At 39.6% G+C, this 17891-nt stretch overlaps 1 protein-coding gene across 11 annotated transcripts in view; it reads right to left on the reverse strand.

Annotated features, from left to right (window-relative positions):
- Nucleotides 1–17891, reverse strand: part of RALGAPA2 (Ral GTPase activating protein catalytic subunit alpha 2) — a 178918-nt gene that overhangs the window by 96754 nt on the left and 64273 nt on the right. For all 11 annotated transcript variants that reach the window (XR_014566701.1, XR_014566702.1, XR_014566703.1 and 8 more), the window contains 2 exons: nt 17705–17803; nt 15829–15984 (listed from right to left, as the gene is read on the reverse strand). Coding sequence is in view for 8 of the 11 variants with exons in the window: in XM_083748549.1 (XP_083604675.1) it covers nt 15829–15984; nt 17705–17803 (255 nt within the window). In the remaining 3 variants the exon portion in view is untranslated. The remainder of the gene's footprint in view (nt 1–15828; nt 15985–17704; nt 17804–17891) is intronic.

Raw genomic sequence — 17891 nt, forward strand, 5'->3', positions numbered from 1 at the left:
TTGTGACACCCAGAACTGGACACAGTACTCCAAAGGTGGTCTGACCAAGGCACAATAGTTAGGTACTATGAATTCCCTTGATTGCGACACTATACTTTTGTTGCTGCGGCCTAGATTGGCATTAGCTTCTTTTGCTGCTGCATCACACTGTTGGCTCATCTTATGCTTGTGGTCTACTAAGACCCCATGATCCTTTTCACATGTGTACCCAGGTGTCCCCCATCTTATATTTGTGCAGCTGGGTACAGAACCTTACATTTGTCCCTACTGAAATTCATGTTGTGAATTTCAGTCCAGTTCTCCAATCTGTTAAGGTCATTCTGAATCCTGATTCTATATTCCCTAGCACTGGCTACACCTCCCAGTTTGGTGTCATCTGCAAATTTGATGAGTATCCTCTCAATACCTTCATTCAAGTCATCTATAAAGATGTTGAAGAACAATGTGTGGACATTATCTACTCTGACTGGAAGCAGTTCTCCAGGATTTTAGGCAGAGGTATTTTCTATGATCCTGTTAACTGGATTTGGCAGAAGCTGAACCAGAAACTTTTTGCTTTGCAGGCATGTATCACTGAGTTATGGAATCAATGATGTCCATTTGCCTTGTGTAGTCTGTTAACTTTATTGTCTGTACAGCTATTCACAGCCCATGTCATGTTTTTCTTTTCACTGAGGTCTGTTCCTGTTCTGACTGCTCCAAGAACTTGTACTTTAAAGAGAGGATTAGAAAAATTCATGGACGATAGTACTATCAGTGTCTACTAGTTATAATGGCTATGTTCTACCTCCACTGTTGGAGGCAGTGTTGCTTGAAATCTTAAGGTGGAGGGAAGAGGACAATTGCACTCAGGTCCTGTTTGAAGGTTTCCCATAGGCATCTAGTTGGCCCCTGTGAGAACAGAATGCTGGACTACATGGGCCTTTGTTTGAACACAGCAAAGTTCTTCTTATGTTCTTATGACTTCAGTGCCTAGCGATCTGGGATCTCTTTGTCCACCTCAAGATAAAAAATAAAGGGGGGGGAGAGTGAAAATTGGTGAACAGAGGGCATTAGTACACGCACAACATGCTTTGCCTCTTGAAATCCTTCAAGGAACTGTCCATTCATCATGGTTAACTAGCTCTTCCAGGTTCTGCTCAAGTTCTGCTTCTTGCTCCTGAAAAGAAAGGCCACCAGATCCTGTTTAACAGGGAGACTATTTGAAATGGAGCAAGGAGAGGGCAAGAAACTGCTCCAAACTGAAAAGGAGGACTTACTGGGTACCAGTTTTGCCACCAACAGTTTTGATTTTATTCAGCCTCTTTCTGACCAGGAGTACTACCCATATCAGAAAAATATTCACCTGTCTAAGACAGGATAAAGATATAAGTATTAAGTAAAGGGACTAGTTTGTTTTTTTTTGGGTTTTTTTGTTCCTTTTTAAAAAAGAATTCTGCAGTGCTACTCCCTACATCCAAAATCAGTTTCACTGCCTATACCAGAGTCATATTACAGAGCAAGGAATGAAGAAAAAGAAAAATACACATTACCAGAAAAACATTAAGAAAAATCCTTCTGAAATGAGAATCTCACATGAAAATCAGTTTGAGTAGTAAAATCATGTCAAAAAATTATGTTCTCCTCCTCTGAATTAAGTTTTCCAATGTGTAAGCAGTCTCCAGGTCTTACATATGACATTTGCTCTTCAGGAAATATTAGAATATTACACAACATTGCTACGTTGTATAGCTGAAGCATGAATATTGCAAAACCTCATCTTATAGTATCATAAGCCAACCTGATACATGTTTTTACACAAATATTGTTTAAAAGGTAAACACATTTTAGCATCATTGCAGGGAGCATTTTCACCTTCGAAACACTACACAGGTTAATGTTCAAACTGGTTTTAATCACTTCCCACAATACATTTTAAAGGCAATATCAGTCAATGCAAACATTCTAAAAGAATGAGCAGATGGATGCTGGAGCTCATAAAGTGGCTGGTAAACTCCTGCTCTGAAAACAGAACAAAAGACCCACCTTTTCCATAATTAAGGGGCTGATTAATGCATTGGGCTCCTCACAACACACCTGTAATTACTGAGAGGTAAGTATTGTGTTGTGCGCCTAGTGTCTGAACAAGCCATGCAGCAGCAGATGGGACGACATCTCTATTGACATATGCTGCAATAAAAAGACTCATGAATCTTGGCATGAAAGACAACAGAGAGTAGATTTTTTTAAAGATTAGTAAGTACTAACCCTTGCTCTATTTTCATGCAAGTTGCGTCTACATAACGAAAAACTATTTTCAACTCTTCGAATTTTACCAGAAATATTCTGGAACATACCCAAGTAGAATCAGGTGAAGCCACATCTTTGAGCATTCCAAAAACTTTACCTCTTCATTTTAAAAGACACACACAGAGAGAGATAATAGGGCTCAAGTCTTCTACCTTTTTCTTTAAATCCCATTATCTTTTAGTCATCCGATAATTTTGTTGAAAGATAAAGGACCAATGGACACAATTCACCAGGATGTTCTCCTGTCTAGGACCCACTGAAATGCACCCTGTTACTTCCATGGCCAAAACCCAGGATAGTCCTCCATTTACCATCTAAGTTGAGGCTATTCAACACCAATAACTGGCAGCAGCAGACAAGGGGGGGAGACTTCCTCTTTTAGTCATTATTATGAATTGCTGTAAGATTTTTATATTGATCCTTATAATTTTGTACTCATGTACTGCCACAGTTATATCTCAGGGGTATTATTTTAGCTGCCTTAAGCATGGCAATAGAAAATCAGGATACACATTTATAATAAACACCAAAGAAATAAGTTCTGGCTCAACATCTTTAAAGGTTCAAGTCATAAAGGTGACACAAGACATTCTGTGCATTATAGTCTTTCAGGTCTGTTAGTGTGTCTGGACCCACATGTGCACAAACACATATTTTGCACACCTGTTCACATAAAACACTAATTTGTGAAATTATCAATAAGATTCTCGGGATTTTATCAGGAGATAATTGTGCATACACAGGATTGCACTGACTGTACTAACACTGCTAATTTTGAGAAATGTAGCAATGACCATTATTAGGGAACTTGCTAGGGAACAAGAATCACACCGTTGTAGTCACTGCAATATTTTTTAACAAAAGGGTAGTTGTGTTTAGGGATAAGCTCGTGCCAATATGCAATGATTTAGAAGCAACAACAGCATTTAAAGATAGAGTAAAAAGGATTAATAATACAAGGCACAGGTTAACCCACCCACATGTTGTCTGGAACATATGCTTATTTACTGTTGCATAAACAAAGGAGAAAGGCTAGAGGCAGAAAGTCTCCTAAGGATGGAGTTATGAGGTAGAGTTTTAGAGATCCCACTTTTTTATATAACAGCAAAAGACCCAGGAAGGGAGAAACGTTACTAGCAAAGTAGCAAGTGAGAGCCAGAGGTGGCCATGATTATGGAAATAGAAAAGGTAGAGATGGGAAAGGGGACTAAGATGTAGCAGTTAACTGTCCTAGATTAGAAGGAACTGGAGGAACCCTTTATATCATGCTTTTTGGACTAGTTGCCAAGCAACTAGATAGGCTTGGATGTTGTTTAAGATAACCCTTCCACTTGTCTAAATGGTGAAAGGTCCTGGCTTTAACCAGGTGGCTGACTACTCAACTAAAAGTGACTTCCCACTTTCCACAACCACCAGTTCTCTGGATTCTTATGAATCTAACAAGTCTTGCTTCGAAAACAGAAAAATATTTCCCTTTAAAGAGACACTGGTGGGCGCTTTTCCACAGAGTAGTATTAACTACTCCAGAAACAAAATAACTAACTCAGTCCAGAAACAAGGAGCATTGGGAAGGAGAAGGTGAGGAAGAAAGAAAGAAGGGGAGAGAAGTCAGCAGCAATGGACAAGCCAAGAACAAAGCTTGTGGTTTGAAGAGAGTCTGGCTTTGGACATAAGGCTAGGCTGCAACAAGGCTTTGCTCCCGGTAGTGAGGGAGGAGAAGGAGAGGACTGAAACACCTGAGGTATCAGCAAAATGCAATAGCATGCTGTAAGTTCACCTGTAGCAGATCCCACTGCCACCAAAATGTAGATCCCACCACTGCAATCAAAAATATAGCGGATTCCACCATTCTGCCATCAATAATGGCAGATCCCACCTACTCTTTACAAACACCATGGGTTATTGTATTGGTTTTTGTGTGAGGATAAAACCTTGATACTTGGAGACTCAGGCAGAAGTTGAACAAATAAGAAAGATTTATTATCTGGACCAAGTTGGTAAAACAAATGATATGTCAGGAGATAAAGTTCTTTCAGGAAACAGTTAACTTATTAATAATTATACTAAATCCTACTGGATGTTACAGGTTTCTAGAGAAGGTAGTAAACATGCAACTTCTTTTAAAGTTCAGTTGCTTATTTTCAGTTATTACTCTTCCATTAGATGTTACAGGTTTCCAGACTAGCTGATAAATGCTTAGCTTATTTCAAGTTATTTCACTTCACTTCCTTAACTTAGTTGCATAGGTGTTACAGTTTATTAATTTGGTTCTTAAACAAGGTGGTACTTTCTGTCAGTTTTCCAACTTTTTATCAATCACACTCCTGAGGTACTTCTAGCAGACCCATGGGACCACCACATCCCTCTTAATTGGTTTGGGAGTCTTCTCTTCCTAGAAGATCTCTCCCCTCCTGACTGGAATAAGATCCAAGCAGATGGTATCCTCACAGCTCTGCTTCTCAAACTCAGTCCTCCAGTTAACTCCTGTCTGAATATTCTCCCAAGACGCTAAACACAGTCTTCCTGTCTAAGTTCAATTCTATTCCCTATGCAGTTTAATACCTGTTTAATACCTACAGGAAACCGCTGAGAGGGGTTATCTGGAGGTTTGGAGTACGCGGTCAGCAATATGCTGACACACAGCTCAACTTCTCTTTTGTATATTTGCAGGTGAGGCAGTGGATGTGCTGGACTAATGCCTGGCCTCAGCAATGGACTGGATGAGAGCCAACAAACTGAAACTCAAGCCAGAGAAGACTGAGGCACTATCAGTGGCTGGTTCCCTAGACTGGATGGCTGGAAGGTTGATGGGGTTACACTCCCTCTGAAGGAGTGGGTGCGTGGTTTGGGGGTACTCCTGCATCCTTTGCTGTCACTTGAGGCTCAATGGGCCTCAGTGGCCTTTCATCAACTTTGGCTGGTGGCCCAACTGTGCCCTTATCAGGACAGGAACAGCCTAACTACTGTTATTTATGCTCTGGTAAGCTCTAGGTTAGGGATGCGGATGGTGCTGTGGTCTAAACCACAGAGCCTAGGACTTTCCAATCAGAAGGTTGGCGGTTTGAATCCCAGCAACGGGGTGAGCTCCTGTTGCTCAGTCCCTGCTCCTGCCAACCTAGCAGTTCGAAAGCACATCAAAGTGCAAGTAGATAAATAGGTACCGCTCCAGCGGTAAGGTAAACGGCATTTCCGTGCGCTGCTCTGGTTTGCCAGAAGCGGCTTAGTCATGCTGGTCACATGACCCATAAGCTGTACACCGGCTCCCTCGGCCTATAGAGTGAGATGAGCGCCGCAACCCCAGAGTCGTCCGCGACTGGACTTAACGGTCAGGGTCCCTTTACCTTTACCTAAGCTCTGGGTTAGATTACTGCAACGTGTTATCCGTAGAGCTGCCTCTGAAGATGGTTTGGAAACTTCAGCTGGTGCACAATCCTGTGGCCAGGTTAAATAATCTATGGTCTGTGAAAGTGTGGGGGAGTGGATTTTTATTTTGATGAATATTTTATTACTGGTTGTCAGTCAGTATTTTTTTTATTATGTTTTTATCATTGAAGTTCTGTAATGTGTTTCTAATGTTGTACACAGCTCTTCTATTAAAGAGTGCTATATAAATTGAAAAAATTATAAAAGCAATGCTTGTTTCTAAAGCTGTATATTATATTATATTGTTGTAATCCGCCCTGAGATGTTATGGTGAAGGGCAGTTAAGGAATAGTATGAATGAATGGGGTCTGCCTATAATAATTATTATGGACTCATGCATAATATTGTCCTTCTAGACCACAAAATTACTCCCTTCATGTTTATGACATCAGTTTAGCTCTTTGGAAAGTACCATAATCTTTTCACTAGGATAAATATGCTACACTTTGCAAGCTCAGACTAATCTTTGCTGACTCCTTGGAATCCTCTCCAATTTGTCTGCATGCTATGTAACATCTGCTAACTTAAATTAAACAAAATAGCCCAGCTAAGCACTGAAAAAAGAGAGGCACTTTGATCTCCTGCTTTGCATATGCCATTTTAAAAAAATCAACTCAAGAAGACCACCACCCCTTTAAAATAAATAAGTAGGTAAATAAGTAAATACTTAAGTAAGAAGCAAGCAAGCAAGTAAGAAAGTAAGTAAAATCACAGCACACTTGTCAGTGGTATGAGGCAAGCATATTGTATTTGTGTAGCAGAAACCATAAAATAATTAAGAATCTGTTTGATAATGATTCTTGACAAATCTATATTCCTAAAGCTTTAGAGCAACCTGAAGAGTTGAACAGTAGAGAAAAGCAAATTAGAAATTTGAGAGTCAGTTTTAGTACATTTTTCTAGCACATGGTGCCAATGGTTTTTTTTGTTTTTTTATTAAAGATTTTCTTGTTTTACAGAATTAAGTGTAATGTCTCTCATATTTTTTCCATGTAACATTTTTACAAATCCGTTTCATTTGTTGAGACATTAGGGGGCCAATGTTAAGTTGAACTTCTTCATCCAACCTCTGGCACAAGGCAGGACTATTCAACGTTAGACCCTCAAAGATGAAGCCAGGCAGAGAAGTAAATCACAGAGCAATCCTCCAGCAAATACAGGGCAAAAACCTTTAGACAGGCTCACCAATTAATCCGACAAGAGAAAATTCCTTTAATCAGCAACTCTATGTATGCCAAATTCTTGACTTAAGTTATACCAGTCTCTGATACCAGGAAAAATCAATATAGGCATGTATTTAGGTAAAAAAAAGTCCTCTGGTTAACAGTTATAACATATAACAAAAACTTCACTCTTGTGGTTTATCACCACAACAGCTACTCACTTTGGGTTTTAGTAAAGCAAACAGTCTAATTTGTCAGCGCCTAAACAATATCAAGCATCAGAACAACTTGGCCACAATAAAGAAATTTTGCCCATGGTATGACTATTTTCCACCTTCCAATTTCGACTCTCTGGCACCCTATTTGCATAACTTAGCAATTCTGAAATATAGATGCACTTTTACTCTCACAAGATTGAATATATTGCCCTTGGCTGTACCTGAGAGACGATTCCAACAGATTCCACACAAAAAACTCTTATGTCCCTGTGGAGATGGCAGTACCAAATCGGGGGCACATGCCCTTCTGGCTTGCACTCTTGATTAAGACTTGAGGAATGAGATTATCACCCCTCTTTTATTGTCCATTCCGGGTCGCCCAACCAATGCCACAGTGTCCTTTCTCTTGGCAGATCAAGATGAGCAGGTGACAGCAAAGGTTGCAAGGTTATTAGCTGGGGCAATCAGAATAGGATCCACTATTTGACTATTGATTCAAAACCCTAAAATGTATTTTATATAACTGACTTTTTATTTCTGTTCTTTGTATAACGTTTTATTGTTTTATTGCTATGACCAATGGCTGACGCAAATAAAGAATCATTTATTCATTCAATTGGAAAGACGAGATCATTGGCTTGTCAGTTCCTTCCTATTTCTACATGGCAGAAAGTAAGTGTTAATTAATAAAATGTTGGAGTTAGATAGACTGAGTAGCAAAGATTGGGCTAAAGGAGGGCATGGAGCTGGATATTTCAATTTGAGGGCCAAATGAGGATATATATATATATATATATATATATATATATATATATATAAAATAAAGTCAGGACTGCTTGATAGCGACCGTTAGGATTGATTTTGAATGCTGGTTCATGAAAGGTACTGAATCCCTCTAGTACGGGACTTTTTAAACGCCGGGTTTCCTGCAGGGCTAAACAGTCAAATTGGCGTAAATAATTGTTTAGGTCTAGGTCTCCCTTCCTATTGCCCCAGCCTGCAATGTTCCATGACAGAATATGATATGGTGTTCTGAAAGTCAATTGAATCAGGGCTGATTTGTGTCTCCCTTGTGGCCAGGGGCTCAGTTCCCATCAGTCTGGGATCAGGTGTCTGTGTAGTTGGAGGCAGTTCTACTCAGCTTCTCACTGCAGGGAATTATTTTTGTATAGAGAAACTTGCAATTTTACATTTTATAACCCAGGACACAGGTTGTAATCCAGGACTCAGAACAAGGTCTGAGGATTTCTAACATCCTTTCCCCACTTATTAAAATATCATGTGGATATTAAGTGCATCAAAAGCACTCAGGAGTAAAGTCAGATCAAGCTGAATGCATTCTCAAATTCTGTAAACCAAGAAATTAAAGCTGCAACATCCAACCACAAAGTGAATTTGCCATTTACTCATTGTGAGTGCAATTACATGATAGGCTTGTAGGAAGCATTCAGTGCACACTGCTTTTGCAGACCAATGCAAAGAAAGTAATTATTTAAGAATTAGATTTACTGAATTTGTACGTTATAGCATTCACAGATAGTGGGAAGTTTTGGATTCACCCATTTCCACTTAGATTAAAGATTTTCAACCTTTCTGAGTCCATGGCTCCTTTAATCAACTGCATTCTTTCTGTGGAACCCTGTGGGGCTCAAGAGCCCAGCTATGTCACCCCTTGCCTGCAGAGCTGGCAGCCTCTCCCCCTTTTTCGAGCATGTTCCCTTGTGCTCCCTCAACTTCCTCTCCCCTCCCCTGTTTTTGGGAGTTCTCTGGGCAGCTGCTGCTGCTGTCCCTGGTCTCTGAGCCCCCCCCCCCCGCCCCAAAGAGAGGTGCCTCCCAGACAGCTGTGCAAGCTTTTGAAAGGCAGAGACGTGAGAGGGCATCAGAGGAGGGAGGGAAGGAAAGGAAAGCACAGAGGCCAGTGTTGTCCGCAACTCCCCTGGTCATCATTCAAGGCACCCCAGGGTGCCATGGCACACTGGTTGAAAACCACTGACTTAGATCAATAGTCACAAGATGTCTGTGAATATGACCTTTCTGAGGGATAAAGCCAGTTGTGCAAACCTACCCTGAGTTTAGCCAGCTTTAGTCTAGTCCTGGTTGAAAGTTATACACCATTTTCCTTTGGATCATTTTGACTAATTATTCAAAAGTTTGGTCTAATCATTTCCAAGAGTCAAAGGCATGTATGACCCACAAATAAGCCTTCATGGGGACTTTCTCAAAGATAAGCCTTTGTGGCCCAAATGGACTAAGACTGAGTGAAGGTAACCAAACCAACTTCTTTCTGCTGAACATTCAAATATTTAATGATTACAAATATGCATTTTATGAAAAAATGTGGTGAAATGGCAATTATGAAAAGATTGTGCCTCACAGGAAAGCAGCAACATGAACATCTGTTTTATGCTTAAGTGATTTTGCCACACGCACACACACACACACACACACACACACACAATCAGATAGTTCAAATACACTAGGTTGTTTCCTTCAAAATACAATTCTATAAAAGCAAACAGCATTTTGAAGCTTAGAGCCTAGTAAATCATTTTAACTGAATGCTAGGTACACAGTAACTAGAAAACCACAAGCAGTAAGAAAGGCACATAGCGATGGCAATAGAAATTGATTTACAATTTGTACAGGTCCCCCCTTTCCTCTTTCATAATTGATCTATAAATGTGTAAAATAATTTTGGTTCATTATGGTTCCAAATTATTCAACAATTACCTGAAATGAAAATGTAAAATGAGAGATTTGTCTGGAAGCATTTCTATTGTTTATATAATTGCAGTATAATTTAGTGTAGATGTTGTTATGGAAAAGGGCAGAAAGAACCAGTGCAATTCAGAACGATGCTCTGTAGTGTCATAAATGGGAGGAAGGATCTCCTGTTTATGTCAAAATAAAATGGATGAACTCTTTAAATCTCTAGAAATACTGCAAACAAAGTATTGATGAAAATAAAATATTGCAAGATCAGTTAAAAATATTCTCTCACTTGATTCAAGTTCACAGAAAGGTCAGTTATAAAAGTACCCCTTTCCTATTCTTGTTCAACCTATTGCCATGTATATATGTAACTTGATAACCTGCCATCTGTCCTCAGAAAGACTCTGAGTTGTTCCTCACCATGAACAAGCTGGCATTTTTGCAGATTAATTCCTGCCCTTAATTATGTAGAAAAGGACAAAATTTCAGTCACTGAAGAGCTTAGCATATTTTCCTTATAAAAAGGGAATGAGACATTTAAATTAAGTGGCAGCTGTGGTGGGATTTTTAGAACTACACTCTACTTTCTCAACTTCAGATCAGGCTACACAGTTCATAAACTGTTTGTTGCCGTTCTTAAGTATTTTAAAAACCCTCTATGATAGACATGGTAGCAAAGCAATGTCAACATTTAAAATGGCTAGCAAATCAGTCTGTTAAATATGATACACCCAATAAACCAGTTAAGATCTTCCAAACAGATAGATAAAAGGTTTATCAAGAACAAATATTATGTGGGACAAATTATCTGAAATATCTCAGTTTGTATAATAAATCTAGCTATTTTCTGTACACTGTCTCCATTGTTGGGCATTTTAGGTTTATAAAGTAAAATTTGCTGTTTCCTCTGCATTTAACTTAACTTGCTTGTATAAATTACAAGCCGTAAATTACATGAGGCTGCAGTGTTAGGAGCAAATTCTAAGGAGGCCAACATGAAAGTCTTCCACTGCAGAATTTATGGCATTTTAAACCCTGTAAGTGATTCAATACTTTCCTTGAGCCTTACAAACAAATACATAAAAATATTTTGAACTACATAAACACCTTTGACTTTTTTTTTGCAAATTGTAATTAAACAATGCATTACATGGATATATGGAAAAGTGCTATTTGCATAACATGGATGTCAAGGTGTCAGAATTTGGCAGTTTAAATTCCCAAAGTCCTAGATCTGATCAAGAGTGCATATGATTTCTCAAACAGAACGCAAATACTACAATGATTGCATAGGAATATTCTCCTAACTATAAAGCTTGTTGCTAGAGTAAATGAAGAAATGGCAGAAAGAAAAAGAAAATCAGCTATGAATTCTTCCCAAGCATCACAAAGCCTCCATATCTTCCACATTGGCAAAAAAAAAAAAAAAAAAAAAAAAGTTCAGAAAGCCCTTACATGCAATTCACCAGCCAAGGTTACCACTGGACAGAATTATGGAGCACAAACCAAATGACTCCTCCAAAGTCATTTGGTATGTCAAGGTTACTTCATAAACTACCTCAGTGTACACGGGTTGGGAATAAAAATGAATGCAACAAGGTATTAAATAGCTATTACAACTACACACTACTCACACACATAACCAGCATATACTGATCACCATTTAAAAGTATTCTAATACAAAATGATAAATGATTTTACAACATAACTGTTTATACCACATATAAAATAATGTTGTTGGACCTTGTGGTAAAGGGTGGGTATTAAATAAACAAATTAGTAAAACAATAGGTAAAAGGGTGTTGGGTTGTTGTTGTTTTTACATATCAACAAGTATACAAACTGCCAAAAATTATTCATATAGATGAAAATTATTTTGCTAAATTCACCCCACACACCATATAGAAAATTTACTAAAGGCACAAAGTAGGACGGTGTTCACAGTCATCTCATATTTACTGCAATGTAGAAACTTGGATCACATTGGAGGGTATCTTTTGTTGTTCAAGACGAGATCACATTTTACCATCTTCAGATTAGCAGAATGAAAGGGAACAGTTATTTTAACTGAGTTGCTACAAGGATGGCAACAGAAAATGGACATGGCTTTTTGGTTGCTGTCCTTTTGGGGCATCATGTGTGGGGAAATGAGTGAGGGAGCGATTCTAGGATGGAACAGTAAATTCTGGCCCTCCTGGTAGGCGAGAGACACTTATCAGAAAGAATGCTTGTAGCCAGCATTCAGGACAGGGGCGCAGACGTCCAGACTGAGAAGCAGGCTTCTAGCTATGGTGGATAAAAAGTTTAAATGGAAACTCTTGAATCTGTCTAGTGTGGAAACACGTTCGAGGGAAGATTGTTTATAGTGCTACTAAGATGAATTAAGTAGCGAAGAATGAGCATGGAGTAGCTCCTACTTTTGTACTTATAGGATGTATTTACCATTACAATCATTGCCCTAGAATATTTAATTATAATTTATGTTTTGGTAGGTTTAGAAGATAACATTTTACTATTTTACTGGTAAACTCTGTTATCCATTAAAATGTTTATGAATTATGAAATGACCCTAAAGTAACCAATGTCATAGTTGGTGATGTGTTTGTTGTGGAGTTAGTTTCAGTTCATGCAATCAGCTGATGTGGACAAGGTACTTGTGGCTGTACAGTTGTCTATGTGCCCTCTTGACTCCTGCCCTGCCTGGTTTATTAAATCTATCAGAGAGGGGTTGCCTGGTTGGGTCCAGAGTGTGGTTAACACTTTACTGCATAACAGGGGTGATGCCGGCTCCCTTGAAAGTGGCAGTGGTATGCCCACCCCTAAAGACACCAGCCCTGGACTTGTTGGACTAGAATAACTATAGACCAGTCGCAAATATCCGCTTCTTGTGCAAGGTGGAGGAGAGTTGCAGTGGGGCAGCTGTAAGCATTCTTAGATGACACAGTTTGTTTTGATAGGGCAAGCGGGTTGGCTCCTGCTTCTCTGTCTCTCTGCAGCTTTTGACCCCGTGGACCATGGTATCATGCTCCATGAAATGGGAATTGAGGACAGTGTATTATAGCGGTTCTGGTCCTAATTTTAAGAATTAATTTAGTTTGTGTGTGTCCAATTGACACACGAACGCTGGCATGCGGGACCTTCTGGACCCAGAAGTGGGCAGAAAGTAGGCAGAATGGGGGTTGGAATGGGGTGTAATGGGGGCGGTCTTATAAAGTCTTATGGCTGATGTGTCTAAGGTTGGTGTGCAAGGTTGAGGATAAGCAAGGTACAGCAAATATCAACATGTTTCAGGAAATATTTTGCAATTACGGTACTAAGAGATATCAGAGAGGTATAGGTCAGAAGATAAACCAAAATTATTCACAACAGGATATTTTAAATATTTTAAGGATTTATTTGCCTTTTAAAGATTTAATAATTCAGTTAACTAAGCTCAGCAGTGGAGAGAACAAGTGAGACATGCAATGTCACAGTCTATCCCCATTCCCTAGGAGAGCTCCAGCTAGCCTGGGACAGGAGCCTTATAGTGCTGTTGAGGACCAGGGGAGGGGGCAGTTTGAGGAGGTGCAAAGGAAAACATGGCACTCTGAAGGCTTGCAGCTACAGGCTTCTGGTTAGCATGAGGAGTGCACAAAGTGGAAAGGTTTAACCCTTCCTTTTTCAGAAGCAATTGCATTGAAAATTTCTCTGTCCCATGTAAATAAGAAGCCCGCATATGCTTTCGAAACAATTGTGTTTATTTACAATCTTTTTATCCTGCCACTGAAAAGCTTTTTAGAACATCTTACATAATATCAAGAAAAACAAGCTAGTTCATGCCCACAGACTTACAACCTATAAAGACGCACGGTATGCTAAACGTTTTCCCCTACAGAAGCATGTCTCCTCCCACAGGGCAAAAGCAAGAGTTGCCCATAAAAAACAATGGAGAAATCTAAGAATTTAGCTTAGGCAGCACATTTGTCATGCCAAAGCAGAATCAATACCAACCAAGACAACAGTTCCTATCTTTGACATTCAGTGTGAACCCAGGAGTCTCCTATCCCTGAAAGAGATTAGTTTCTGTACAGTTTTCTTTTATTTATGCCCTCAATATTCCATAAGTCTTGGAAGCTCCTAAGTCGGTGCTGGTCTTTTCCTAAAAATGTTTTTCTTCATGCTTTCTACTTGTATGTACAGGAGACTCCCCACTTGCGCAGGGGTTATGTTCTGGGCCTCCACACACATCAGTGAAATGCACGTAAGTGGGGAGGACCCTGGAGAGTCCTAGAGGCTTGCTGAAGCTGCTCAGCTGATGCAGCATTTAGATCAGAGGTGACTAATATCTGTCCCTCCAGATGTTGTGCTACAACTCCCATCAGCTCTAACCCCTGGTCATGCTGGCTAGGGTTGCTGGAAGTTGTAGGTGAGCAACATCTAGAGGGCCACAGGTTAGCCAATTTAGATAAAAATACAGCAAGTATATATGCATTGGACACTGTTGAGTTTTTACCATTGGAAAGCAAAAACGCAATGGGCTCTTAGAATCCCATAGCTACCAACTGGAAAACTTGAAGCCAAGACTGCCACCAAGAGGTATAAAAGAGAATTTTTTTGAAAAGGCAGTGGCAATGTGGAACAATACTGATATGGTTTATAACTTAAAATTTGCACTATGGAAAATTTTTGTAACCTATTACCTATTGAAATTAGCGGGAATACCTTTTTCTATAGTACTTTTCTTAAGTAGAATCAGTTTGTGTCTTAATCTACCTTGCTTTTGATTAGTTGGCTTCTCCTCTCTAATTTGATGTAGAACTCTCAAATCTCTCTTTAAACTCTTCCTTTTTTGTGCTCTGTAGAGCTCCTTTACTCTCGGTCCTCTTTTCTTTACTTTCACTTCCTGCTTTACCATTGGCAAACCTGAAACTGATTCACTTTCTCTGTCCAATATGCCACCTTCAAATCTAGTTAACTCATTTTTCCCCTGCAGCTTTCCTTGAAGTTCTGCAGCCTTATCTTTTCTACACAATTAAACCTCCTCTATCTAACATGCTCTACTTATTTCCAAGCTCTAATTTTTTTCTTCACCTTGTCTTACTTGCCTGAGAAGCCTCCTGAGCATAAATATTGCCATTTAAAAGTGCTGTGTAGCACCTACCTCACACCAGGAACTAAATAAAAGTGAAATAATGGCTATACACACAGGTCCCACTTACCGAACATAATGTGTTCCCAGGAAATCATCTGTAAGGCGGGTGTTTGCATAATGAGCTGACAATTTCAATTATTTCCTATAGGAACAATTCTATTTTGTGATCTTTTCCCCTTCCCCCATCATGGTTTGTTCCTAAAATGGCTTTAGCCAACCGGCAAAAGAAAGACACCCCCCCCCCCCGATTTGTCCCATCTCTCTTTCCACTTCCTCTCTCATACATATGAAAGAATGAGAAAATGGTTGCCACTGACCAACAAACTACAAACAAATAAGAAACGAAGGGAGGGAGGGAGGGAGGGAGGGAGGGAGGAAGGGGGCAAACTCTGGCTGTTTGGCTATCTGAATCTGCAGTGTGTATAGTGAGGTTTGGGCAGAATTCTTTATGCTCAGGTAACTGAATTTTCACATAATGAATGGACAGATTGCAGGACCTGCATGAAATAGAAAGAGACATCCAGAAGCCATTTTTGATGGAAATCTCCAAGTCATTCAGTTTTCATTAGTAACCAAAGAGATAGTGGCTTGGATCTCAATTCCCCATGCACCAGTAGGGATGTCCCATACACAGTGCCAGCAAAACAAAAGAAAACAACTAGCATAGATTCCCCCTGCAGCTCTTTGCTGCATCACACCATCATACTGTGGTGGGCTGGGGGAACCTCCAGAAAAGGGGGAGTAGGTTGGAGGGGAAGGGAAGAACTGGTAAATCCCACCAGGGGTTCTTCCACAGGGTCTCGAGCCATACTGTGGCTCGGGATCCAAACCTTAGAAAGCATGTTAAATTAACGCAGTTCAGTTTTCAGAACTAGAAATATAGTATTTGTACCTGATCTTTACTAGTTAATCCAATATGCATGACAAGATAAAAGTGCACCAGGTAGTCAGGATTTGGCACAAAATCTTGGCGTCTAGCCATCATAGCACATATCAGTTTGTAGGCTTGAAGCTTCCCTTCCTTATATTCATCTGATAAGGTGGTAGCCTAAAATAAAAGAGTATGTTTTATGAATAAGACAGCTTCTAAATAATCAGAACATGAGTATTGTATTACAATATATGAAACAAAGACAACTGTTGAAGACATCCTTCTCAAGATGATAAAGGGCACATTTTAAGTTACATTTTCTATGATTTGGAACTTTTATGGAACTTAACGTCAACATTTCTCACCCACAAACAAAATAGCTTTGATCCAGCAAAGGCTTCAGCTAATAGAAGGTGAGGGTTGCAATTTTCAGATATTCTTTCTCCACTGCAGCTCCGGGAAGACTGCTCTAAAGGAATGAGGGACCCTTTGGAAAAACATAGGAGTGTGTGGCTGCAGTGGAGAGAGAGAATCAGCAAAAATGGCACCTGCCCTTCCATCCATAGAAGCCTCTCTGAATCAAAGAACTTTCCATGAAGAGAACAGCACAAATGCATATAATCCATTATTAGATTTGATAATTAACGTTTTGTATTATAAATAAAATACCAACACTAAGGAAGGGAAGTTGAGGACAGAACTGCACACTTTATTATAAAAATAGTAGATTAAAGCTTAAGTGCAACTTAATATATTCTTATTTACATCCCAATTAACCAATTAATTTGCACATCACAGGCTGGTTGCACAGAATTCACTAAATTACTGTAGATGCTGACTCTGCTTTCATTACAGGACTTCAGGCATCATTCAAACAGGGCACAAGGGAACAGTCTCCTTTTCTCCATAATGTGAATAGAGCGATGTGCACTCCTGAGGTTTACTCAAAAATCCTTAATACAGAGTAGTGGTCACATGTAGGCTTCTGTCACTGAAATTGCAGCCCTCGTGAACTTTTTGTATTTAGGTCAAATCCAAACTAATGAATATATAAAAAAAAGTTTCAACATACATTCATAAACAAAAGAATTTTAAAGGCTTATGTTGATGTTATGTTTAGATTTGTATAGTCAGTACAGTGGTACTTCTGGTTACATACTTAATTTGTTCTGGAGGTCCGTTCTTAACCTGAAACTGTTCTTAATCTGAAGTACCATTTTAAGCTAATGGGGCCTCCTGCTGCTGCTGCGCCGCCACCACGCGATTTCTGTTCTCATCCTGAAGCAAAGTTCTTAACCCGAGGTACTATTTCTGGGTTAGTGGAGTCTGTAACCTGAAGCATATGTAACCTGAAGCATATGTAATCCGAGGTACCACTGTATAGCTACATGTACATTAAAGGTAAGGTAAAGGGTAAAGGGACCCCTGACCAGTAGGTCCAGTCGTGACAGACTCTGGGGTTGCGGCGCTCATCTCTCTTTATTGGCCGAGGGAGCCAGCGTACAGCTTCTGGGTCTTGTGACCAGCATGACTAAGCCGCTTCTGGCGAACCAGAGTAGCGCACAGAAACGCCGTTTACCTTCCCGCTGGAGCGGTACCTATTTATCTAGTTGCACTTTGATGTGCTTTCAATCTGCTAAGTTGGCAGGGACCGAGCAAGGGGAGCTCACCCCCTCGCGTGTTGAACCTTCTGATCGGCAAATCCTATGCTCTGTGGTTTAACCCACAGTGCCACCCGCATCCCAACATTAGAGGTAGCTACAAAATTAACATAGTAAGGCATTCCTTCCTCCATGTTTAAAAAGCAATTTGGGAGTTTAGAAGTATAAGACTGAAGGTAAACAAAAGCAGGATACAAATGAGATTGGTCCAGATAAAAGGTGCATGAAAAACTTACCTTGAACAACCACGATGCAAATATTCTGAGTGGAGGAATTAAAGTAGGAGGAGAGGGAGTGGACTGGTTATCCAGACTGATAGCAAGATTGTCCCTTATCTAAATAAATAAATAAATAAATAAATAAATAAATAAATAAATAAATAAATAAATAAATAAATAGATAAGACAGATAGTAAGACATACA

This window comes from Podarcis gaigeae (genome assembly GCF_964106915.1).
Source record: "Podarcis gaigeae genome assembly, chromosome: 7".
Taxonomy (NCBI): Eukaryota; Metazoa; Chordata; class Lepidosauria; order Squamata; family Lacertidae; genus Podarcis; species Podarcis gaigeae.